Source organism: Xyrauchen texanus, chromosome 7 (assembly GCF_025860055.1).
Source record: "Xyrauchen texanus isolate HMW12.3.18 chromosome 7, RBS_HiC_50CHRs, whole genome shotgun sequence".
NCBI lineage: Eukaryota > Metazoa > Chordata > Actinopteri > Cypriniformes > Catostomidae > Xyrauchen > Xyrauchen texanus.
In genome coordinates this window covers 26,061,831-26,082,767 of record NC_068282.1, presented here as the reverse complement: position 1 = coordinate 26,082,767, position 20,937 = coordinate 26,061,831, and the positions used below count along the sequence as shown (strand labels likewise).

Below are 20,937 nucleotides of genomic sequence, written 5' to 3'. Positions count from 1 at the left end.
TTCTGTTCAGGAATGGCACTTCAAAATGAGGACACACATTTGCAGATGTTTGTTAAGTTATCTGCCTGTGTGTGTGCAATGTATGATTATCAGTGTGATGGGTGTGTGTAGGAGGGTTGATCTAAAATAACTTGTTGCTTTGGCATGTGTAGGGATGGATATATCAAAGGACATGAGATTGGTAGTTTGTTAGTTAAGGGGTGAGAATTTGTACATGTAACTTTCTCTCTTATTAGGACATATATTAAATATACACACACACACAGCCTATGGCCTGAGCTCAATAGGTTGGTATACTACGTTGGTATTAAATGTCATAGAGTAGGACAGAAAAGGGAAGACACTTGACTAAGGCTCAATGTGTAAAGGTACAGTACAAAAGTCCAGCACAGCAGCTTGGGTTCCCTGGATACACAGCATCTATTTATTATCCTTCCCCCATCTGTGACCTCGCCTTTATTTTAGACCTCTGATTCATCTGCAATTCAACCCTCAAAAACCGCAAAACACCTCTAAGTTTACAGCCTCTGGACCATACCATCACTAGACACAAATTGAGAGAGCTTGAGATTTTTAATTTTCATCTCTATGTGTGAATGGGTTTTAGTTTTTTATGGAATCATTCAACATAGTCGCATGACAGCTCGTAATAATTTGTACGAGATGGCGCAATCCTGAGATATCGTGTGACTTGCCTTGTATTAAAAAGCACTTTAGCTAACCTGCTATTTAACACTTTTTTAAGAAGTATTTCAACTTGGCATGTTTCCTCATTCTCTAATGACATATTGTGGTCATTTTATGATTTAGTACAGTAAAAAATATTACATAGAGCACCTTTAAATGCGTCTCCTGAACTTGTGTTCGGATTTGGAAGGGATGGTCTCTGTTTCATGACGACATACATCAATCACTATGTCATTGTGTTACTGCATTATATTAAAGCACAACAATGTCAGAAAAGACAAAGAAAGCGCAAAAAAAATCTAATAAATGGTGCGCTGTTTCTCCCAGATGCGGTTTAAATTAAATCTAAGCACATATGTTACTGGTCAAGCAGAATGATCCGTTATTATGGAAGATTGCCTGTATTGAAGGAGCTAGGTGTTTGTGTTTGTCATCTCTGTTGATATCAGACACACTAAAGAAGATCCATGAAGCTCTCATGATTGTGTATGCATCTGCTTTTTTTCATTTTACAATCGGATGGTTATTTCCTTTGAAATCAGCTCGTAAACGACAAACTTTAAACTCTTGTTTTAGCGCAGCGGATGATTTACCGGGGAGGGGTGGTGCTTCACTGCTGCCAGGAAGCATACAGGACTAGTATTTACACCTCAAATGGGATGTGGACACATGCGTTTTGGACCACATTTGCATCTTAATACCAGGTGAAAACAGGACCAATGGTTGCATGTAAATTTGAGCTCATACTGTGTGCTGCATTCATTCCATTCAATGACAACCTGAATCTCCCAATTAAGATTAGCTGGTCTTACACAGGTGCTTGCACTGCATGTTAACAGGGTGGATGCAGGGCATTCTAAATCATCTAACACAAGGTTTCAGCCCCATTGACAAGTCAGAAAACCACCATACCCACTGAGGGCTGATTGATGTGACATATTTTTCACCTGGTCAGTCAAAATTAGAACTTAGTAGCAAGTGTGATGCAATCTCCATGCATAGCTGAAAGCTCCTGGGATTCTAGATAGAAATCGCAGCCGGTGAAAGGCCATCGGAATGTACTTTTCAGGTTAGTGCTTAGACAGACATCACTGGGGACATGGAATAGGAATGGAATGGGTGGGGGTTGTTGCTTAATATCTATATCCTAGCAACTGAAGGGGTATGATACCATGTCCAGTTGTTGTCAGGGATTGGTCAACATGTTGGCATTGACGCCGCCCCTCTGCTTGAGGGCTGTAGAAAGATTAAACCAAAATTAAAACATCTTCCACACTTGATTCACTCCTGTGCACTTGACCTTCCAGCACTTTAATCTGCCTCCACTTTATTTTTTGTTGTTTATGTTTTTCATGTTTTTCATTTATATATCATAGATCTGATCTGCTGTAATACATGTGCTTGGGCCACTCGCTGATAACCTTGACAACCTCAGTAAACACCTCAGTCTGGCAGTATGACCTCACCTTATGCAGCTGTACAGTTCTGCCCAGAACGAGCCTTTCAACGGTAAGACAGGAGTTACTCTGCCAGTTTGTCTGCCAGTTCTAAAAAGCAGTTTGCTAGGTCACCACTTGGTGCATGCATAGTTTTATTTAGTTGGTTCATTTGTAAATAGATACAAGCACAAGCAAAGCAACAAGCATGGCTTATTCTATGGATCACTTTGCTGTGGTTCTCAATAAGGAAATAACTTTGGCTCAGAATGGTGTATTTGTTCTTATTCTCCTCATTAAAGAGTTGCTATTGGTAATAGAACTGAGACAGTATAACACTTTAAGGTGCTAACAGTTGTGTCTGGCTCTCCAGCTGCAGCCTGGCTATGATATTTATAGGTGGGGTGTTCTTATGGTGACAATGGCAGCATTTTCTACAATTCAGGGTTCATGGTCTCTACAGCCTGTTTGCTACTAGCTCTTCATGCAATCACACTACTGGACATTTGTTTTTGTGGAACTCTAAATAAAGCTCTATAATAGCTGTACAAAATAGCCAGGAATTCTGTGTTCATGCTTATATCAGTAATGATATTAAATTACAGTTTTCGTATGGATAAACAGACTGAATCATGCATGTGGGTTTACCAGTACTAATGTTGTATTACATTTCAAAGTAGCATTGGGACCTATTCTAAAGGGCAATTATATAAACAATCTTTAAATATTAAATTCACATATACATTTTCACCTTAGCTCTCCTCGGGTGCTCTGAATATAAATGTTTGAATTATAATAGTTATATTATAGTTTACATAAATTACAACTATATCTTTTCTAATTATATTTTTTTAGTAATTTGATATGTAGTGTAATCAGTCACAGGATAAGGCGAAAGTATAGGAGAGCATTAATTCATGTAATTAGAGTGGCCTGGAGCAATTATTTGGTCAAATTTCAGCAAATAATATTATTTATATATACATATGTATATATATGGTCAGTCCTCCAACACACACATTTCAGATCAAAGCCATATAATTGTATAGTGCATTTTCTGCTTTGTGACTGTATTGTTAACTCTTAGTGCCTGAGCTCATGTGGGTATACCTGCAGTGGCTGTTGTTTTAGAGACTAATCCAGATGCTATCAGTAGGGGTAATCTAAACCAGAAGAAAAAGAGAAACTGAACAGACACGTAAAGAGTAAAAACAACCCCAATGGAGGTTTTAGACTATAAAATGAGTACACATTTCCTTTGAAGTCAAAGGCTGAGTCTCCCGTATAACCGAATGCTACAAAATAGGCACAAGACTCATAATAATAACAATCTATAACATATCTTGCGAGTTTTATTTGTTAGAACCTCTATCTTGGAAAGATTTTTAATAAATAATTATAATTGGGGAAGATGTGTGTGACCAAATTCTGTGATTGAAACGCATCTTGAAACTTGAAATCCAATTGCATTTACTTTTGTTAAATCATTTAATAAATTATGTTAATGAAGTCAGTTATATTTAGCGAACAATTACTTCAAATTGTCACACTCACCTGTTTATCCACTTGGATTTTTGTCTTAATGTAACTAACGTTATGCTATCAAACAGTATCTAATCTATACTATTAGGATACAGCACACGTCAGACATCTTTTTTGAAAGAAGATGGTTGTGTGTTGCATTATAACAATGTATTATGATACATCATGATGATCCTTAACATTTAATTCAGTTTCATCTTTTTGTTCTATTTTTGTGCTATTCTTTTAAAAAGATATATATTGGATAATTTTACCTCAGGTGAAAGAGTAATGATTTTTCCTAATTGGCATGCATATAGATATTATTTACCAAAGGAAAACATGCTTTTGAGAACATAATTCATTACGAGAGTTGAACCGTTGATTTTTGGATGGTGGGATAATTTTGAGACAGTTCGGTCCTTCATAGACATTTGAGCCCATTCACAATGCAAGCAAGCATCTGAAAAGAGGAAAATCATGGGGGCCACCATTCTTTTGTCTGAGCCACCATGTCCGTCCTGCAGCCCTGGGTTTGGGGGATGCGGGAAGGGTCGGTAGATCCCTTTGAATGTTACCTGGCCTCTGATTAATGAAGATATTGGAGGAGCCCCTCTCACTTGTCTCCCCAGATTGCAGGGCTCTGTTTGTTTTGATTGCATTTTCATTGCTGGATGTGCCCAGCCTGTCAGGAGACAATGGGCAGCCCTGTTAAGCTTCAACCCTTGACCCTGTCCTGTCTGTGAGGGGCCTGGTCTATGTTTAAGAGGACGCAGTGCAGCCTCTCCCTAAGGCAGAATGCATAACTCCCCCAGTAACCAGACACCCACCCACAGCTTTTAGAGAAGCCTCCACTACATGAAACCCATCCTAAACTAGAGGTGAACAGAACATATCCACTGTGAAAAACAATTTACTATTTTCTCCAAGGACACGTTTAAGCTGTTATATAGGTAATCTCTAAAATCTTTAGAGAAGATAAGCCATGAATATGTAGCCTATAGCTAAATCACACTTGCCACCACATACTCCAGAAAACATGGTTGTTGTGTTTTGTTGGACCAACCACACTGCTGTTTGTTGGGGCAGTGTGACAATGACAGTTATGATTCTCAACATTCTAAATGGCCATTCAGACAGAATGTGTTCTTGAATTAAAAAATCTTGACAGTGCAACAAGTGGAACACAATGTAATTGTCTCAGTTGACGTGTTTTAGTTTTAAGTTGACACAGCATCTTAAAAACACGGTGTTTGAGCCCAAGAGGCTTAAAAAACTGAGATGATGTCCTTCTAGTACATTTTTTTACATAGAAAAACAATTAAAACAGTGTCCCCTAAATCCAGTTGCCAACTTTGGATTTTTTTCAATCTTAAAGTTTGTTACCGTGATGTAAATAAGCCTTTATTTGTTGATCTCACAAAAGCACTTCTAAGTTTTTATCATCTTTTCAAGAGATAGGATCATGGTTCCTTGGCTAAATTTAGGAATAGATGGCTGATGGAAACACAGAATTCAAAAGAAAATGTGATCACGTTTAGGCTTTGGTAATTTGATTGATAAAGACAGTAACTCAAACAGTATTTCACTGCTACATGACTGCAGAAGTACTCATTCTCAGGTTGCAGTATTTTTTTTATCAAGACTTTATGAGCGCTCATATGTTTGATACAATTAATGGGATTGTTCACCCAAAATTTTTATTTCATTTCTCACCCTCATGCCATCCCAGAAGTATTTGACTTTCTTTCTTCTGCTGAACACAACCAAAGTTGAACATTTTCAGCTCTTAGTGGATACCAACATATTGAAGCTTCAACATGCACATAAACGCACCATAAAAGTAATCCATACAGCTTAAGTGGTTACTTTTATGTCTTCAGAAGCGATATGATAGGTGTGGGTGAGAAACAGATCAATATTTAAGTCTTTTTTTTTAGAATCTTTTTTTAGAACCACTTCCACATTTACTTTCACATTCTTCTTCTTTTGTTTTTGGTGATTTGCATTCCTTGTGCATATCGCCACCTACAGGGCTAGGAGGAAAATTTATGGTTAAAACTAAATTATATATTGATCTCTTTCTCTCCCCCACCTATAATATCGCTTCTGAAAACATAGATATAACCACTGTAGTCTTATGGATTACTTGTTTGGTAGGTTTATGTGCATTTGGAGTGTAAACATTTTGGTACCCTTCTCTTGCATTGTGAGGACCTATATTCTTCTAAAAATCCTTGTTTGTGTTCAGCAGAAGAAAGCCATACACGTCTAGGATTGAATGAGGGTGAGTAAATGATAAGAGAATTTTCATTTTTGGGTGAACTATCCCTTTAACCACTGAACACACAGTGTCTACATGTTTAATTGGTGAAACAGCTATTTCCAATTCAGCTGATGGTGGATGAAGAAATCTCATCATAAACCTCGCCCTTCTCTTCTGTGGGTGAAAATCAAAGCTGGTTTCATATGGAAAAAGCCTGGATGTTTTCATGCATTGGTGCTGCATCTTTTGTTGGACCACGATGTCGGCTTTGGCTAAAAAAATCCTGTCAACGATATTGTGTTTTTAGCTGCTAACATCCATTTGTCCTTCCTTCACTGACCTTTGGCCAAGTTTGCATCCCCTCTCAACATTAATTAGATAATACCCCTGGCACAGGTTTTATGATGATGAGGAGGAGGATAATAATGATGATGTCACAACACCAGGGCTGTCAACCCAGCTCTCAGATCTCAAGCAGGGATCTGAAACATGCCTGTCGCAATGTGTGACCTGAGACAACAGCCACTCAGCACCTGCTGAGAGACCTATATAGTGCTAATGCTCTCACCGAACTGTAATGTTGACAATATTAAATGCAATAACATATCAATGAGACAGAGCCATGTAATCCTTTTACAGAGAGCTACTTGGAGCTTGTGCAAGTTATTAGCCACTAAATTTTCTGACATAAGAGAAGTAGTATCTTGTTTTGTGGTATAGAGCAAAAGCTAATTCTGACAATTGTAGAGTCTTTTAGCACTCTAAGAACACTATAAATGAAACATAGACTTCCATGATACATGATATAGATTGCATACCCCTTCAACTTAAAACTTTTCTTATGTTGCTTCTGTATGTTTATACTGATTATACTGTATGTTTATACTGATTTGTTTATGAGCTTTTTTTTTTTTTTTACATGTTCCATTTTAGATTAAATAACCTGGACAGTTCATTGAAGCTCAAGTGTAAGAACAATGGTTTTGTTTGCATCATCACAATATATTCATATAGTCAGCAAATATTGCAATAAGGATTTTATTACTTATTTTTTGTTTTTTTGTTTTACATTATCCACATATTCAGGATTGTGGCAACTGAAAATCCTATAGCCTATTGGTTCACCACTAATCTAAATATTAGGGAGGACATATCTAAAGTGAATATTTAGCTGGGAATTTTTGTTTTGACATTAAAAAGTTGTCCTCACCTCAACAGGATTTAACCTTTGAATGTCTTGACAGAATTAATCAGTGTGAATGCAACTATTCAGATATTAAAGGGATAGTTCACCCAAAAATGATCATTTACTCATCATTTACTTACCCTCATGCCATCCCAAAATTTTATAACTTTCTTTGTTCTGCGGAACACAAACAAAAATATTTTGAAGAATGCATTGATGTTTATGCTGGATAAGCTTGAATGTTTTGGACCCCATTGACTTACATTGTATGTACAAAAACATCTTTAAACATCCTTAAAAAATCTTTTTTTGTGTTCCACAGAAGAAAGAAAGTCAAATGAATTTGGGATGGCATGAGGATGAGTAAATAAAGAGATAATTTTGCTACTGTTGTTAGTAAACTAGTGAGCACAATGGGTCTTATTATTTAAACATGAGCAGAACGAATTTCTGTGGAAATTGTTTGTATATCCACATACGTAAATTGCCCTTTTGGTTTGAATACAGCAATTTAAGAATGAATGGCTTTACGGACTAAATGTTTTTGCTCATGTTTCATGAATAAGGTCCATTGAGCTCAGTAGTTTACTAATGACATTAACTACAGTGATGGAGTGATGCTGCTGTTTTATTGGACAGTAGGTGTGGCAGTACTATTCAGTTCTGCAGGAAATAACTATGAATAAAAGCCAGCCAACTTCATTGAATACGCCTATTTTTTAAATATCGTGATGCATACTTTTGCTAGGTGGTTACATTAATTTATGTAGCTATCATAACTTGCACAAACATAACGACAAATGGATAACTGACCATTTTATATCATACTACAAACATGCGTGCAACTAAAAATAATGGAAAAACATCCAAAGATAGCAACAAACTAAAAAGGTTCATCTTCCTCAAATGTGGAAAGCTTGCAAGACCCATTCTTTATATAACATGACACACAATTACAGTTCTGAAGTACTGGTATCTGTTGTTCAAGTCAAGCAGTTTTTATTTGTATAGCACTTTTCACAACACACATTGTTTCAAAGCAGCTTTACAGAAAATCATGCATTAACAGAAAATAAAACTGTAATATCTATAATGGGTAGTTTGATTAAATATGATTGTAAATTCAGTTATAATTAAATAATTGTATTTATCCCTAGTGAGCAAGCCAAAGGCAACTTGTGGCAAGGAACACAAAACTCTATAAGATGTTGGTTAATGGAGAAAAATAACCTTGGGAGAAACCAGACTCACTGTGGGGGCCAGTTCCACTCTAGCTAAACAACATGAATATAATGCCAATATTAGTTATTTATGTGCAGTACAAGTCATGATTTAAAATGATTAAACTAAGTAAGTGTTAAGGGTCAGTGTATAAACAAAGATTTTGTATAAACTATAAGATTAATTACTAATCCCTTTGAAGTTCATCCTGAATTAATTGTTTACATAGTTTACATATATTTTCTATATTCTATATTTTCCATTTTAAGAGTGCAGTCCATAATTAGCCCAAGGTGATGCAGCACATTCTATAAAGCCTTTCTCTTTTGATTCTACTCATGGTGAGTAACAGATATATAAACACAACAAGCTATATGAATGGATGTCAATAAGTAAGGCCCCAGCTTTAATTTGTATTTGCTCACTTCCTCAAAAGCCCCTCAGATTGTTCATGTCCACAGTGTAAAATGCTGTGGGGTTTAGATTTGTATCTTTCAAGGAGGCTAAGGAATGCTGAGGAATGAACCTGTGGATGCACCGTGACAATTGACGCACTGGGCTTGGCATTTGTACTTCTTCCACTGAGCCAAATGACAATATCTATGAGGCTTAAAGTAAACATTTGGGTTGAAAAAGCTTTTATCCCCAGTGACAGGCCTGGCAGCACACCGTTGTCCCAGTAATTCAACTCTAGCATTCACTTAGCGCCACACCTCTTCAACTGAACAAAGACGAAAAGGGTATATACCCTGCTTTACTTCTCAAGAGATGTTTGGGGAAACATTTGAAAGAAAAGTAAAAGAGGAATTTATCATAGAATTGAAGCTGAATTCCAAGTGCTACCTCTGTACCACCCATCTTTCCTCCTTTAGGAAATGGTCGTAGTTTGTTTGACATGTTTTTATTACAATTTAAAAAGTGAACATGCATTTTTTTAATGAACCTGAGGAATTCTACCGACAATTCTGCTGTTTATTAGTGCAGCCAATCATAGTCATGTTTAGACAGTCATTATAAAATAATTTTGTTAGCATTAATAAAACTAGTTTGTTTAATAATGTATTTGGTTAACTTATTCACTGAGCACTTTATTAGGAACACCTGCACACCAACATATTCATGTGACTATCTAATCAGTCAATCGTGTGGCAGCAGTTCAATGCATAAAATCATGCAGTCAGGAGCTTCAGTTAATGTTCACTTTAAACATCAGAATCGGGAAAAATGTGATTTCAGTTATTTCGACCGTGTCATGAAGGCCTAGTTTGAGAATTTCTGTAACTGCTGATCTCCTGGGATTTCACGCACAACCGTCTCTAGAGTTTACTCAGAATGGTGGCAAAAACAAAAAACATCCAGTCAGCGGCAGTTCTTTGGACAGAAACACCTTGTTGATGAGAGAGGTCAACGGAGAATGGCCAGACTGAGTCGAGCTGACAGAAAGGCTACGTTAACTTAGATAACAACTCTGTACAATTGTAGTGAGCAGAATAGCATCTCAGAATGCACAACACATCAAACCTTGAGGTGGAATGCTACAGCAGAAGACCACGTCGAGCACTGTATTAGGACCATTGTGTTCTTAATAAAGTGCTCAGTGAGTGTTAGCATTAACACTGGTATAAAAGTGTCACTTTACAGTGATATCAAGGACTGGTGTTGCTTTGTATCTCTGTCTAGGATACAGTAATCTGAAATCCCTCAGTCTTAAAGCATGCAGCATTTATTAGCATGCCAACATACCTTGGTATATTAATATCTCCCCACCTAACAGAATGTAGGGGAATTCCGGACCCACACCCGAGTGCCAGCGTTAGGTTATGGGTTGACACACCAACTCCCAGACACACACACGCACACGCACACGTACACATACATTTATGAACTTCATACCCCATCCTTAGCCAAGCCCATTTCAGACACACACATTCCGAATACTGCATGGTGTTGCTATCATATAGACTACAAGGGGGAATTCCACTCTGCTTGGTCGTCAGTGTCTGCTGCTCCTCAACATGAACAATGAGGTGCTGGGCTCTGGCTTGGTATCATATTGCAGATGGAGAGGGTCATCATGTTTTTTCTCTCTACTTGTCCTAAATGTCATGTTAACACTAGTTATTGGTGTTGCATTAGGCAGGCACAGAAATTGGCACGTTTCATATAAGTTAAGCTAAATTGACAGCATTCGTGCCATAATATTGATTACCACAAAACATTTATTTTGAAATGTTCTTTTCATTAAAAAAAGAAAAAAATTTGGGTTCCAGTGAGGCACTTACAATGGAAATTAATTAATGGGGCCAATCGTAAAATGTAAATACTCTCTGTTTCAAAAGTATATCAACAAGACATAAACAATATGCTTTTTTATATGATTTTAGTGAGTTAACTAACCCTTTCTGTGTAAAGTTATAAGTTAAAAGGCACAAATGCTGTCGATTGGGCTTAACTTGTATTGAACCTGGAATATTCCTTTAAATACATTTTTGTTATATGTGAAAAATAGTTATTCTGCCAAGTAATTGCAGACAACGTTTGATGTGTGATGCAAATTCTAATTTATGTAAGGAGCCGTTTAGTCCATACACATTCTTGGGCTAAAAAAAGCTAGACACAGTGCCACGAACAGAGCAGAATTTGAAAGTGCATCCAAAAAAACACTGTGAGACACTGAAAAACATCATGGTTACTGTTGGAACCTCCGTTCCCCAAGGAAAGGAACGAGATGTTGTGTCGAATGAAGTGACACAAGGGGTCTTCCTGGGACAGGGAGGAGCAGGTAATAGCGCGTCAGGAGGCAGAAGAGCGTCCCGAGGCTTGGGTGCTGAGAAAAGACTCAAAGCACATACCTTGCTCCGCGCACCCGGAGGAGGCGGGTTAGAGAATGAGGAAGAGGTCCTAGAGAGGAGTCTTCGTCAGCACTGGCCTGCCGGGGCCGAGGGAACAGTGTCCGGGGAGCCGGGACTGTAGTGTTTTGGGGCCGTGAGAATGGTGCACACCGGCTGAATGACCCAGGGTGTGAGGAAATTGCTCTTTATTGAGAATGTGGGTGCCACAGCCCGAAGGCGGTGTGGCAAATGAAACAAGGATTCTCCTCCCGGCCCTCCACCAGGGGAACCTGCAGGGAGGCATACGCCACCTGTGAGGTGCTCCACGCTGGGGCTGAGAGCTGGGCCCGGTTTGAGGCAGAGCTACCTGGCTTGGCGGTGCCGTGGCAAGATGTGCCATCTGCTTCTTCACCGCCGAAAACTGCTGGGTGAAGTCGTCGACAGTGTCGCCAAAGAGGCCAAGCTGGGAGACAGGGGCGTTGAGAAAGCGTGCCTTGTCAACGTCACACATCTCGACCATGTTCAGCCAGAGGTGATGCTCCTGGACCACGAGGGTGGCCATCGCCCACCCGAGTGCCTGCGTGTGACCTTCGCTGCTCTGAGAGCGAGGTCGGTGGCAGAGCGCAGTTCCTGCATCACGTCGGGTTCGGAACTACCCAGGTGCAGATCTTTGAGTGCCTTGGCTTTGTGAACTTACAGAAGAGCCATGGCATGCAGGGCAGAGGCAGCCTGTCCGGTGGCTATGTAGACTTTCGAGGTCAGTGATGACGTCATTCTACAGGCTCTGGAGGGGAGTACTGGGCAGTCCCGCCAGGTGTCCGCGTTCTCGGGACACAAGTGGATCGCAACCATTCTGTCCACCTGGGGGACCTCTGTGTACCCGTGGGCTGCCCTGCCATCCAGGGTAGTGAGAGCGGAAGAGCGGAGTGGTCGGTTCTGGGCATAAAAGGTGCCTTCCATGACCATGTCAGCTCATCATGCACTTCCGGGACGAAAGGTACGGGGGCGGGGCACAGCTGTAAGCGGCGCTCACAGCCCCGGGACCGATCACCGGCCGCGAGGGTTCAGGGGGGAGCGGAGGATTCCACTCCATCCCGACGCTCGCAGCTGCCAGGGCAAGCATGGTCATCAGCTGCGCATGGCGACAGACTGAACCAACCCACTCTCCGATGCTGTAATCGAAAGCTCATCCACTTTGCTAGCTGTGAACGCGACCGCGAACTCGCCCTGAGACGAGCCGGCGGTCACATTGCGAACTCGCTGAGGCAAACGAGCGTGCTGGGGAATGGGAGATCTGTGGGGGGTTTCCCAGCGGAGAAGCTCCCATTGAAATCCCCAAATAGCCCCCAGTGCTAACCGACCCCGCCTCATACCCATGGGTAGAAGGACTGAGTCGTGGAACCACTGGGGTGGCTTTCCCTCTTACGACCGTAGTTTTCTGCTGCTGAAGAGCCCAGGGGTATTTGCTCAGCACAACCGTGGTGTGCGAGGGGGAGGACCGCTGGAATGCACCGTAGATCCAACAGCATAGAGAGCTGAATGGAGGCGGCAGAGGAATTCAGCTCTGTGAACTTGCTCGCTTGGCTCCATATCTGATGTGTGTTTGCAGCATCACTCCTTTTAAACCCATATGTCCGGGGGAGTGGCATGCAAATTCCACACGGCAATTTCCATTGGCCTTTTCTCAAGATCAGAGATGTCGGGGCTCCGCAGGAGCGTTTAACACCATTTGCCCTTAGTGCAAAAAGGATGTTGAGAACCTATAAAGGATGTATTTTGCACCTTCCTAGCTATTGGTATCTTTTGTTTTAACCTAATAAGTTAATTATTCAGAAAAAGCCAATTTAAAGAGGCTATTAATGAAGGGCAAAAATCAACAAACAAAGGCCTAATAAATACCTTATAATTCCAAACAAGTCTGCAACTATTCCATTAAAATTACAATTATTAGTCACAATTACAATCAATTACTGTCTAATTTCTGATCCCTAAAATAAAGTGTTACCATTTATATTTATATATATACCACAGTTAGTTCCGGTCCTCGAATCTGATTAGACGAGAGACGTTCCATGAGCACTGATGGTGTGACACCTTAAGCACTCCAACGTTTCACTGTGTGTGTATCACTTCATGCTGTTCTAAACTAAAGTGTATCTGTTAGTAGTTACTGGCTTTATTTTTGAAATTACATATGTTAGCCAGTAGGTGGTGGCAAAAGAAATTTTTGTGTGTAATATGAGTTGGTGAAGTAAAGTGAATCCGTTAGTCATTGTTTACATAGAACTGCGCTCCGTGATCGCTCGTATTACTAATACATTACCAAAACTAGGAAAAAAGAGAGTAGTAGACTATTTTATTTATATAAATTCCTCACCTGCATTCTAATCTACATCTTGATATAATCCTTCATCATGTGCACACAGCATGTTTTCGTGAGCTGAATGGGAGCCTAAACAAAAAATTTAAATGTGACTAGACTGCAGTATATCCAACAGACTCTGCTTTGCTTCGGTCTGGCTGTGCAAATGACAGCCTACATTCCGTGTTTCATTTGTTTATTTTTGCTTTCAGAACAATATGTGGTGTAATAAGGAAAACACCAGTATTAATCCTTGAGATTTCCAACCAAGCATACAGGTACTCCATCCTTAAACAATTGTCACATTCAAAATTCAAATTAAAAAACAATTAAAAGAGAAAACATAAACCCACATCATGTGGTTCAAAAACATTTTCAAGTCGGCACAGCCAATGACCAAGAAAATAAAAAATGGCTCTCCATGACAAAAAGGTTGCCGACCCCTGGTATATATAAATCATGTATAAAAATAATTTAATACAATGAAGTTACATTTTAATACATTAAGTAATAAAACTATTTTATATACATATATATATATATATATATATATATATATATATATATATATATATATATATATATATATATATATATATATACTACAGTTATTTCCGGTCTTCGAATCTGATTGGACGAGAGACGTTCCATGAGCACTGATGATGTGACAGCATCAGCATTCAGACTTCACTGTGTGTATCGCTTGTGTTGGTGCCGTTCTAAACTAAAGTGTAAATGTAGTGCATATGTGTCAGTAGTTACTGTCTTTATTTTTGAAATTACATATGTTAGCCAGAAGGTGGTGGCAAAAGATAATTTTTGTGCGTAATATGAGCCAGTTAGTGACATAAAGTGAATCCATTAGTCATTGTTTACATAGAACAGCGCTCTGTGAGTTTCCACATTGGATACATACTCTTTAAAAGGGCAGAGGACATCGCTGTTTCTGTAGTGAAAGGTATTTGTGCACCGGCTACCCCGAAATAGAGAGGAATACTCTATATTCCACTGAGAAATCTGACAAGCTGTAAGCATCTCTGATTGGGTGTGGCAACAGGTGATCGCACACGCTCCATCTCTCTCTCTCTCTCTCTCTCTCTCTCTCTCTCTCTCTCTTGCTCTCTCTCTCCCACACACACACACACACACACACACACACACTCACACACACATCCATCCGTCTATCCTTCTTTAGCCAATGACTTGTTAGAAACAGCACAAGCCCTGATACTATTTCTGAAGTGAACATTTTGAATTACTAATGGAGGCTTGGACGCATCACAATGGCAGATTCTGATCGGTTGCGTAATAAAGTAGTTCCATGCACAAATGCTTTTTATGACCATACTCAGTTTTTCCAAAAAAAATTTAAATGTACTTGTTCATTGAACTGTTGTATATAAGCAATATCACACATGCAATCATGCTATATGGCCCTACATCAGCACTGCTGTGATTACCTACGGTGTGTCATCTCGGTGTGTCACCTAGCAGTACAGATGTAGGGCCATATCGCGCTCATGTGATATTGCTTAAATATATATATACTGTATATATACACACACACACACACACACCCAGTATATATATATATATATATATATATATATATATATATATATATATATATATATATATATATATATTTAAGCACTATCACATGAGCGCGATATGTATCTCATTTGAACAACAAGTGTAATGACTGAATAAAGCTGAATGCATTTTTTGCACAAAACAGTTCTTGTTTCATTTCAATTCACAATTAACGTAAAAATGAGTTGATTCAGTGAAGCATTCGTCAGACTGATTTAAACCGATATCTTGCGATTTGCCGTGTAGTTCAGAAAAATTCATCGAATACACCAACTCATAAGAGTCATTAATTGTTCATGAATCAAACTACACCAGTCACGTTGTGTTTGTTGTTGAGAGCAGCCAGCAAATACAATTCATTAGAAAGGTATGCCGTTCTGTTTTGGTGTCATTTCACTGCCACCTTCAATTCAGACTCAAAAATCTAAACTTGTCTAAAATATAGGCTAATTTCTTAAGTTGTGACGCTGAGAGAGCAGTGGAAAAAAGAGGATCAGTGGAACTAGAAACACTGTAAGTCCAAAATAAACTTTAATGTTGGGGTGATATAAAAGGAAGAACATGGCATATATTTATTTAATTAACCGGAGGTTACATAAATTATATTAGCAGAGATTAGTAGAGAATCAAACAACAATATAGACAGAAGAAAAACATCGCTCACTGCTCAGGGCTGGATAGCTTTAGTTTAAATAAACCAATTAAAACTGAACACTGACACAAAGAATCTGTTTGTACTTTAAATCATTGGTTGTCAACCAGGGGGCTGGGACCCACTAGGGGGCCTCAGTACACTTCCAAGGGTGTCTCAATAAATTTTAAAATATTAAAATAATCCTACTTAATTAAAATGCTAAAAGATACTTTAAGATGTATGCCTACAAATTATAAGTATACTCTTTCTGAAACTTTTAGAATAAAAAAATTTCCATGATTAATTACTGCCTGGTCATCACAATTCTGCAGTCATTCTAGCCAATTTATAAAAAAAAATAATTAATTAATTTAAAAAATATATATTATATGTCCAATTTGTACCAGACCAGCTTCCAAGATTATCAAAATCACAGTGACTGACTATTTATCTACATACACAATTCAAATGTTGACGTAATCTAAAAAAACGAAAGTTTTCAAATCTGCTTCTGCGGCACTGGCACAGAGAGAGACTGGCGTATACTTGTCATTATATTCACAGTTCACACATACCTTTAATGAGGCAGCTGTCTTCAGTTTCAAATACTACTGGAACACTATATTGGTTCAACTGCGTGTTCTTGTAAATGGGTTCCTCTTTTTTATGTGTCTGTTAAATGTTTGACAGTCTATTATTGTTTGTGTCTGCATTCAACAACGTTCCGCAAGCAAAATATGCCCTGTGTTTTATACTGTTTTTAAAGCAGTATATTGCATTCAATACTGTGTGACATGAAGAGGTAAAGGTTAAAGTTACATCCTCATCCCCAACAATAGGATACAAAGCAATATTTGCTCATTATCCTACTTTGACTTTATGACTGATCTTTCATATCAATCTTGCCTTAATGTGAATTAAGACAAATTTCGCTCTTTATTTTACTTGATAAGCTTGTTAACATTGTGCAAACAAACAGTTTAGCTTGATATAATTGTGCAAACAGTATATGGTCTGTCTACAACTATCATATAAGTAATATCATGCAATTTATAACTACTTACATAAACATCTGGACTGGTGTATAATGGAACATCTCCTTACGCATCTACAAACAACATAGAATAGCAGCAATAAATAGAAAGGCTGGACTATTGATTACGATAGCGAGACATCAGTTCTCATCAGATCTTTGTTGTCTATCAAGAGCAGGAAAGCAATGAATCAAAGCGGCTAGTAGTAATTTCTATTCAGTCACTTCCCACGCTGTACTACTTTTAATGCGTGCTCCATGCAACATGTTTATCTGTACTGCTGTAGCTAAAAACATCGTACAGATGTAATAGGGTAATAGTGTATTTAAGCATTTTTTCCCCCTCAAGATCATCCCACGGGCCACATTGGAGCCCTATGTGGGCCACATTTGACCCACGGGTCGCATGTGTGTTTCCCCTGATCTACAGGGTGGCCTCAAAAAAACGGATCCAGTATGTTTGATTGTTCATATCTTAAAAAGACGTTAAGGCGTTAATGCGTACAATTTCTGCCGTATTTCTATGTCTTTTTGTAAACAAGATATTGATGTCACTGTGACGTCATCGTCAGCAACAACTTGCTACAAATAAATAATTAAGTAAATAATTTAGCTACATTTTCAATGGCAGCAAACTTAGGTGCTTCTCTTTGCCATATAGCCCCATGTTTGGGGGGGAGGGGCTATCAATTTACTTATTTATTTGTAGCAAGTTGTTTCTCACAATGACGTCATTTTGTTGTTTACAAAAAGAAAAGTGACAAGTATCCTGCAAACGCCTTTATGTATTTTTAAGATATGAGCAATCAAACATAGTGGCCCCATTAGAGTGTTTACATTGGAAGAGAATTGAAAAGCAGTGCAGACAGAAGCAAAATCATGTGTGATGTGAACAGCCCCTAAATTCTATGTCTTTCTTTTCAGATTGAGAGAACCAGCAGCATGTCTCTCATGGGCTGAAGGTTCTTTCCTGGCCTCCATGTCACAGGGTCAGGGCTCCCAGAGTACAGATATCCTCGGACAAGATGTCCTCAACCAGCTACTGGAGATGCTGGACCAGTGAGTTATAAAGTACCTCACAAATTTGCTCATACAACCCTAAAAAGCATGCACACTCATTGTACCTGTACATACAGACACACTTATACATAAGCAAGAAGCAGATTTCTGGTTTCTGTTCCAGGTCTGCATTCCATTCAATGCAGCCAATTGAGCTCAACTTCTCTGAAGGCTCTACAGTTGGATCAGCATCCAATACCATACAGATTAGCATGGACTGCATCACAATGCATGGGCCTGAGGAGCCCCTAACTGTGAGTACTTCATTTCACTAAACACACCAAACACTTAGTTGTGCAAATATTAGACATACAAAATTGCACATTTTAATGTGCACATTTAATTAAATTGCAATAGCGTGCAACAGTCTGGTTCCGAAAGTAATAATCCCATTAATGTTTTCCATAGACTATACTTATTTTCAACAATAACTTATAAACCTGTAAAAACAGACCAACCTTGAGCTCCGAGGTTGTTTATCAATGATATATGCTTCTGTTGAAACCAGCAGTTTGTGTCATTTAATCTTCGTTGCTTAAAAATCATGTTTGATAGCGAAATTCATGGTAAGCATTTACATTACACATAGTCCAGCAGAGAAAGATCCACCAATCAGAGAACCACGGCCAACCAGTATTTGATTTTCAAATACTTCTTTCTCCTCAAAACAAAGTTTGTGATGTTGTGATTTACCTCAGAGAATTTTGGTTTGGTTAATGGCTAACAACTCTTTTGTAAATGATTTTAAATGCAGATGCAGATGGCTGAATAAGTGGGCGGCACTGTTGTGCTCTTTTGCACTTGTCTACATTAAATTAAAATGCCATTAATATCTGAGGATTTATCGCAAGACCCTATTCTTGGTCACATCACCTCATATCAAGATGTTCTGATCTCCGTGGATGAATACATTATTATAATAATTATAATTAAAGCCAAGCTTTAAACAATTTTTAGGCAGGAAATAGTTGGGAAATGTAAGCTTATATGAATTTTAGGTGTATTTATTTATTTATTTTTAAGCAGCGATAGCAGGCAGGAATTTGATAATTATTTGCTCATAATACATTTGTAACTTTATATTGATGCCTACTATTGATACTAACTACTACTATTTAATATTAGCCCTCTTGGCTATTTTTATGTTTTTCATTTGACCCTTTCTGTAATTGCATGTAACGTAGACTACACATTTTGACATTGATGATGAACAAAAGCAAATCATGCAAAAGCTTGAATAATCATATAATTATTTGGCTTGTTTTCTTACCTTTGTTTAGGACAGTACTTAAGCATTTAATTGATGATGAGACTTATGTATAAAAAAATAAAATCCCCCCTCAAAATGAAAAATACATGGGGATTTTTAAAACAAAAAAATCCCACTGACTGGTCTCAGATGGGCTGTTTTTTGATGGAGCAATAGATAAGGCAGCCTTTTTAAAACCATTAGAGCAAATGTCTGTGATGAACTCTTTTTGACCACTTGTTTTGGCTCTTTTTTATTTTAATAACTCGTTTTATTTTTTATAAAATAATAAACAACAACCAACAAATATTGTTGCCTGTATGAAGTTCTTAAGCAGAGTACCACAATTATTTGATCACATATGAAACTTGGTTTTGTTTACTGTGATCAGTCAGGTGAATAATTTCAGTAGTGGGGAATTTAGCGGTAAACCCCAACAGAGACAGTTGACATACACTTGCATCTGGGTGTGTAAGTGTTTATCGGGGGTCTTTATGGGTTTTCCCTGGTCATTCTGGATAGTTTTGTTAATAACAAATTCAGAAGGTATGTCCAGGTCCGGATGAACCGTTAAATAAAAGGTCCTGATGATGATAGCTTTGTTTTGCTGTGGCACATCAGATTTGAAGTGCTTTAGATGACATTACCGTTAAAATAATCTCTGAATAATCATTAAAAAAATCTAAGGGCCTGAAGTGGATCAATGAATTATGAAGATGGAGGAAATCTACAACAATACTACATATCAGACAATTTCTTCTTTGGTGTAAGTGAGAATTTTTTTCCCTCTCTATATTTGTTCCTGCTCAAATTAATTATCCTCTTCTTTTCAAGAGTTAACTTGTAAAAAAAAAAAAATAATAATAAAAAAAAAATGTTAGCTGACCTTAAAGTTTATGTAACTCAAGCAAAATATATGTATCCTTCAGGCACATTCTATCAACACTTATGGGTTTAACATTGTGTTTATACACAACAGAAGAGTGGTGGAAAGTTTAACTTTAAGAGTATGACCTGTAGCTGAGGCCTTGTAGATTTTTCCTGGGCACACAGGAGAATTAGGTGAGGTGGTGGCTCCCCTCCCAGCAGAGGAATGCAGTTGTCCAGCAGTAAAGATGGGAAAAAAGGGAGAGACTGTGCAACAAATTGCCTCTCTGGCCCTAAGGGATTATCTTTTCTCTTGATCTGGTGATTAATACCCCCCATACAACAACACCCGCCCCCATCTTCCTCACAGTAAAGATCGGGTGTGGTGCATTGCGTGGCACGCTAACACCCCATCTCTTGCCAGCTAGCATCCATGCCGATGGGAACTGTGGCAACCTACCAAACACTACGGCAATGATGCCCATGAAAGTCTGAAAAATAAACTTAAACATATTTGCCCATCCCTTTATCTAAGAACCTCTGACTGACTGGTGAACTAAATCAAATGTAGGTGTGCCTTCTTGAGTAGTCATTGGACACCCTCCGGGTCCTTAGTAATGGTATTCTGCAGGGGTTTTATATTTTAATCTGAAATTGTTCTTTCTTGTGCTTTTTCTGTAGCTGCAGGGCAACAATTTAGTGCAGCACCTGCCGCAGTGTCTGACTTGCGTCCTATTCTCTGGGGGAGTGAGGGAGAGAGGGGAAGAGAGAGAGAGAGAGAGGTGTCCAGTCAGGTAGCATGGAGGAATGTTGCAGAAAGAGTTGCAGAGGAAAGGTTGTGTTCTAACATCACCAGATGATATCATGGCAAGATGTAGCAATTGTTCAGCTAAAAGTGGTAAACTCACAGCTAGTTGGCATGTAGATAATGATGATGAATGCTATCTGTGTTAGTTTAGTTGTGTTTACCCTCTGAATTTTCTTAAAGGTTC

The 20,937-nt window shown here is 38.5% G+C and overlaps 1 protein-coding gene across 1 annotated transcript in view; it reads left to right on the top strand.

The window, feature by feature from the left end:
* Nucleotides 1–1,995: 1,995 nt before the first annotated feature.
* LOC127646279 (tumor protein 63-like) overlaps nucleotides 1,996–20,937 on the top strand; it is a 60,990-nt gene continuing 42,048 nt past the window's right edge. The window contains exons 1-3 of the mRNA XM_052129797.1: nucleotides 1,996–2,196; nucleotides 17,695–17,829; nucleotides 17,954–18,083. Of these exons, the coding sequence (XP_051985757.1) occupies nucleotides 2,144–2,196; nucleotides 17,695–17,829; nucleotides 17,954–18,083 (318 nt within the window). The 5' untranslated portion in view covers nucleotides 1,996–2,143. The remainder of the gene's footprint in view (nucleotides 2,197–17,694; nucleotides 17,830–17,953; nucleotides 18,084–20,937) is intronic.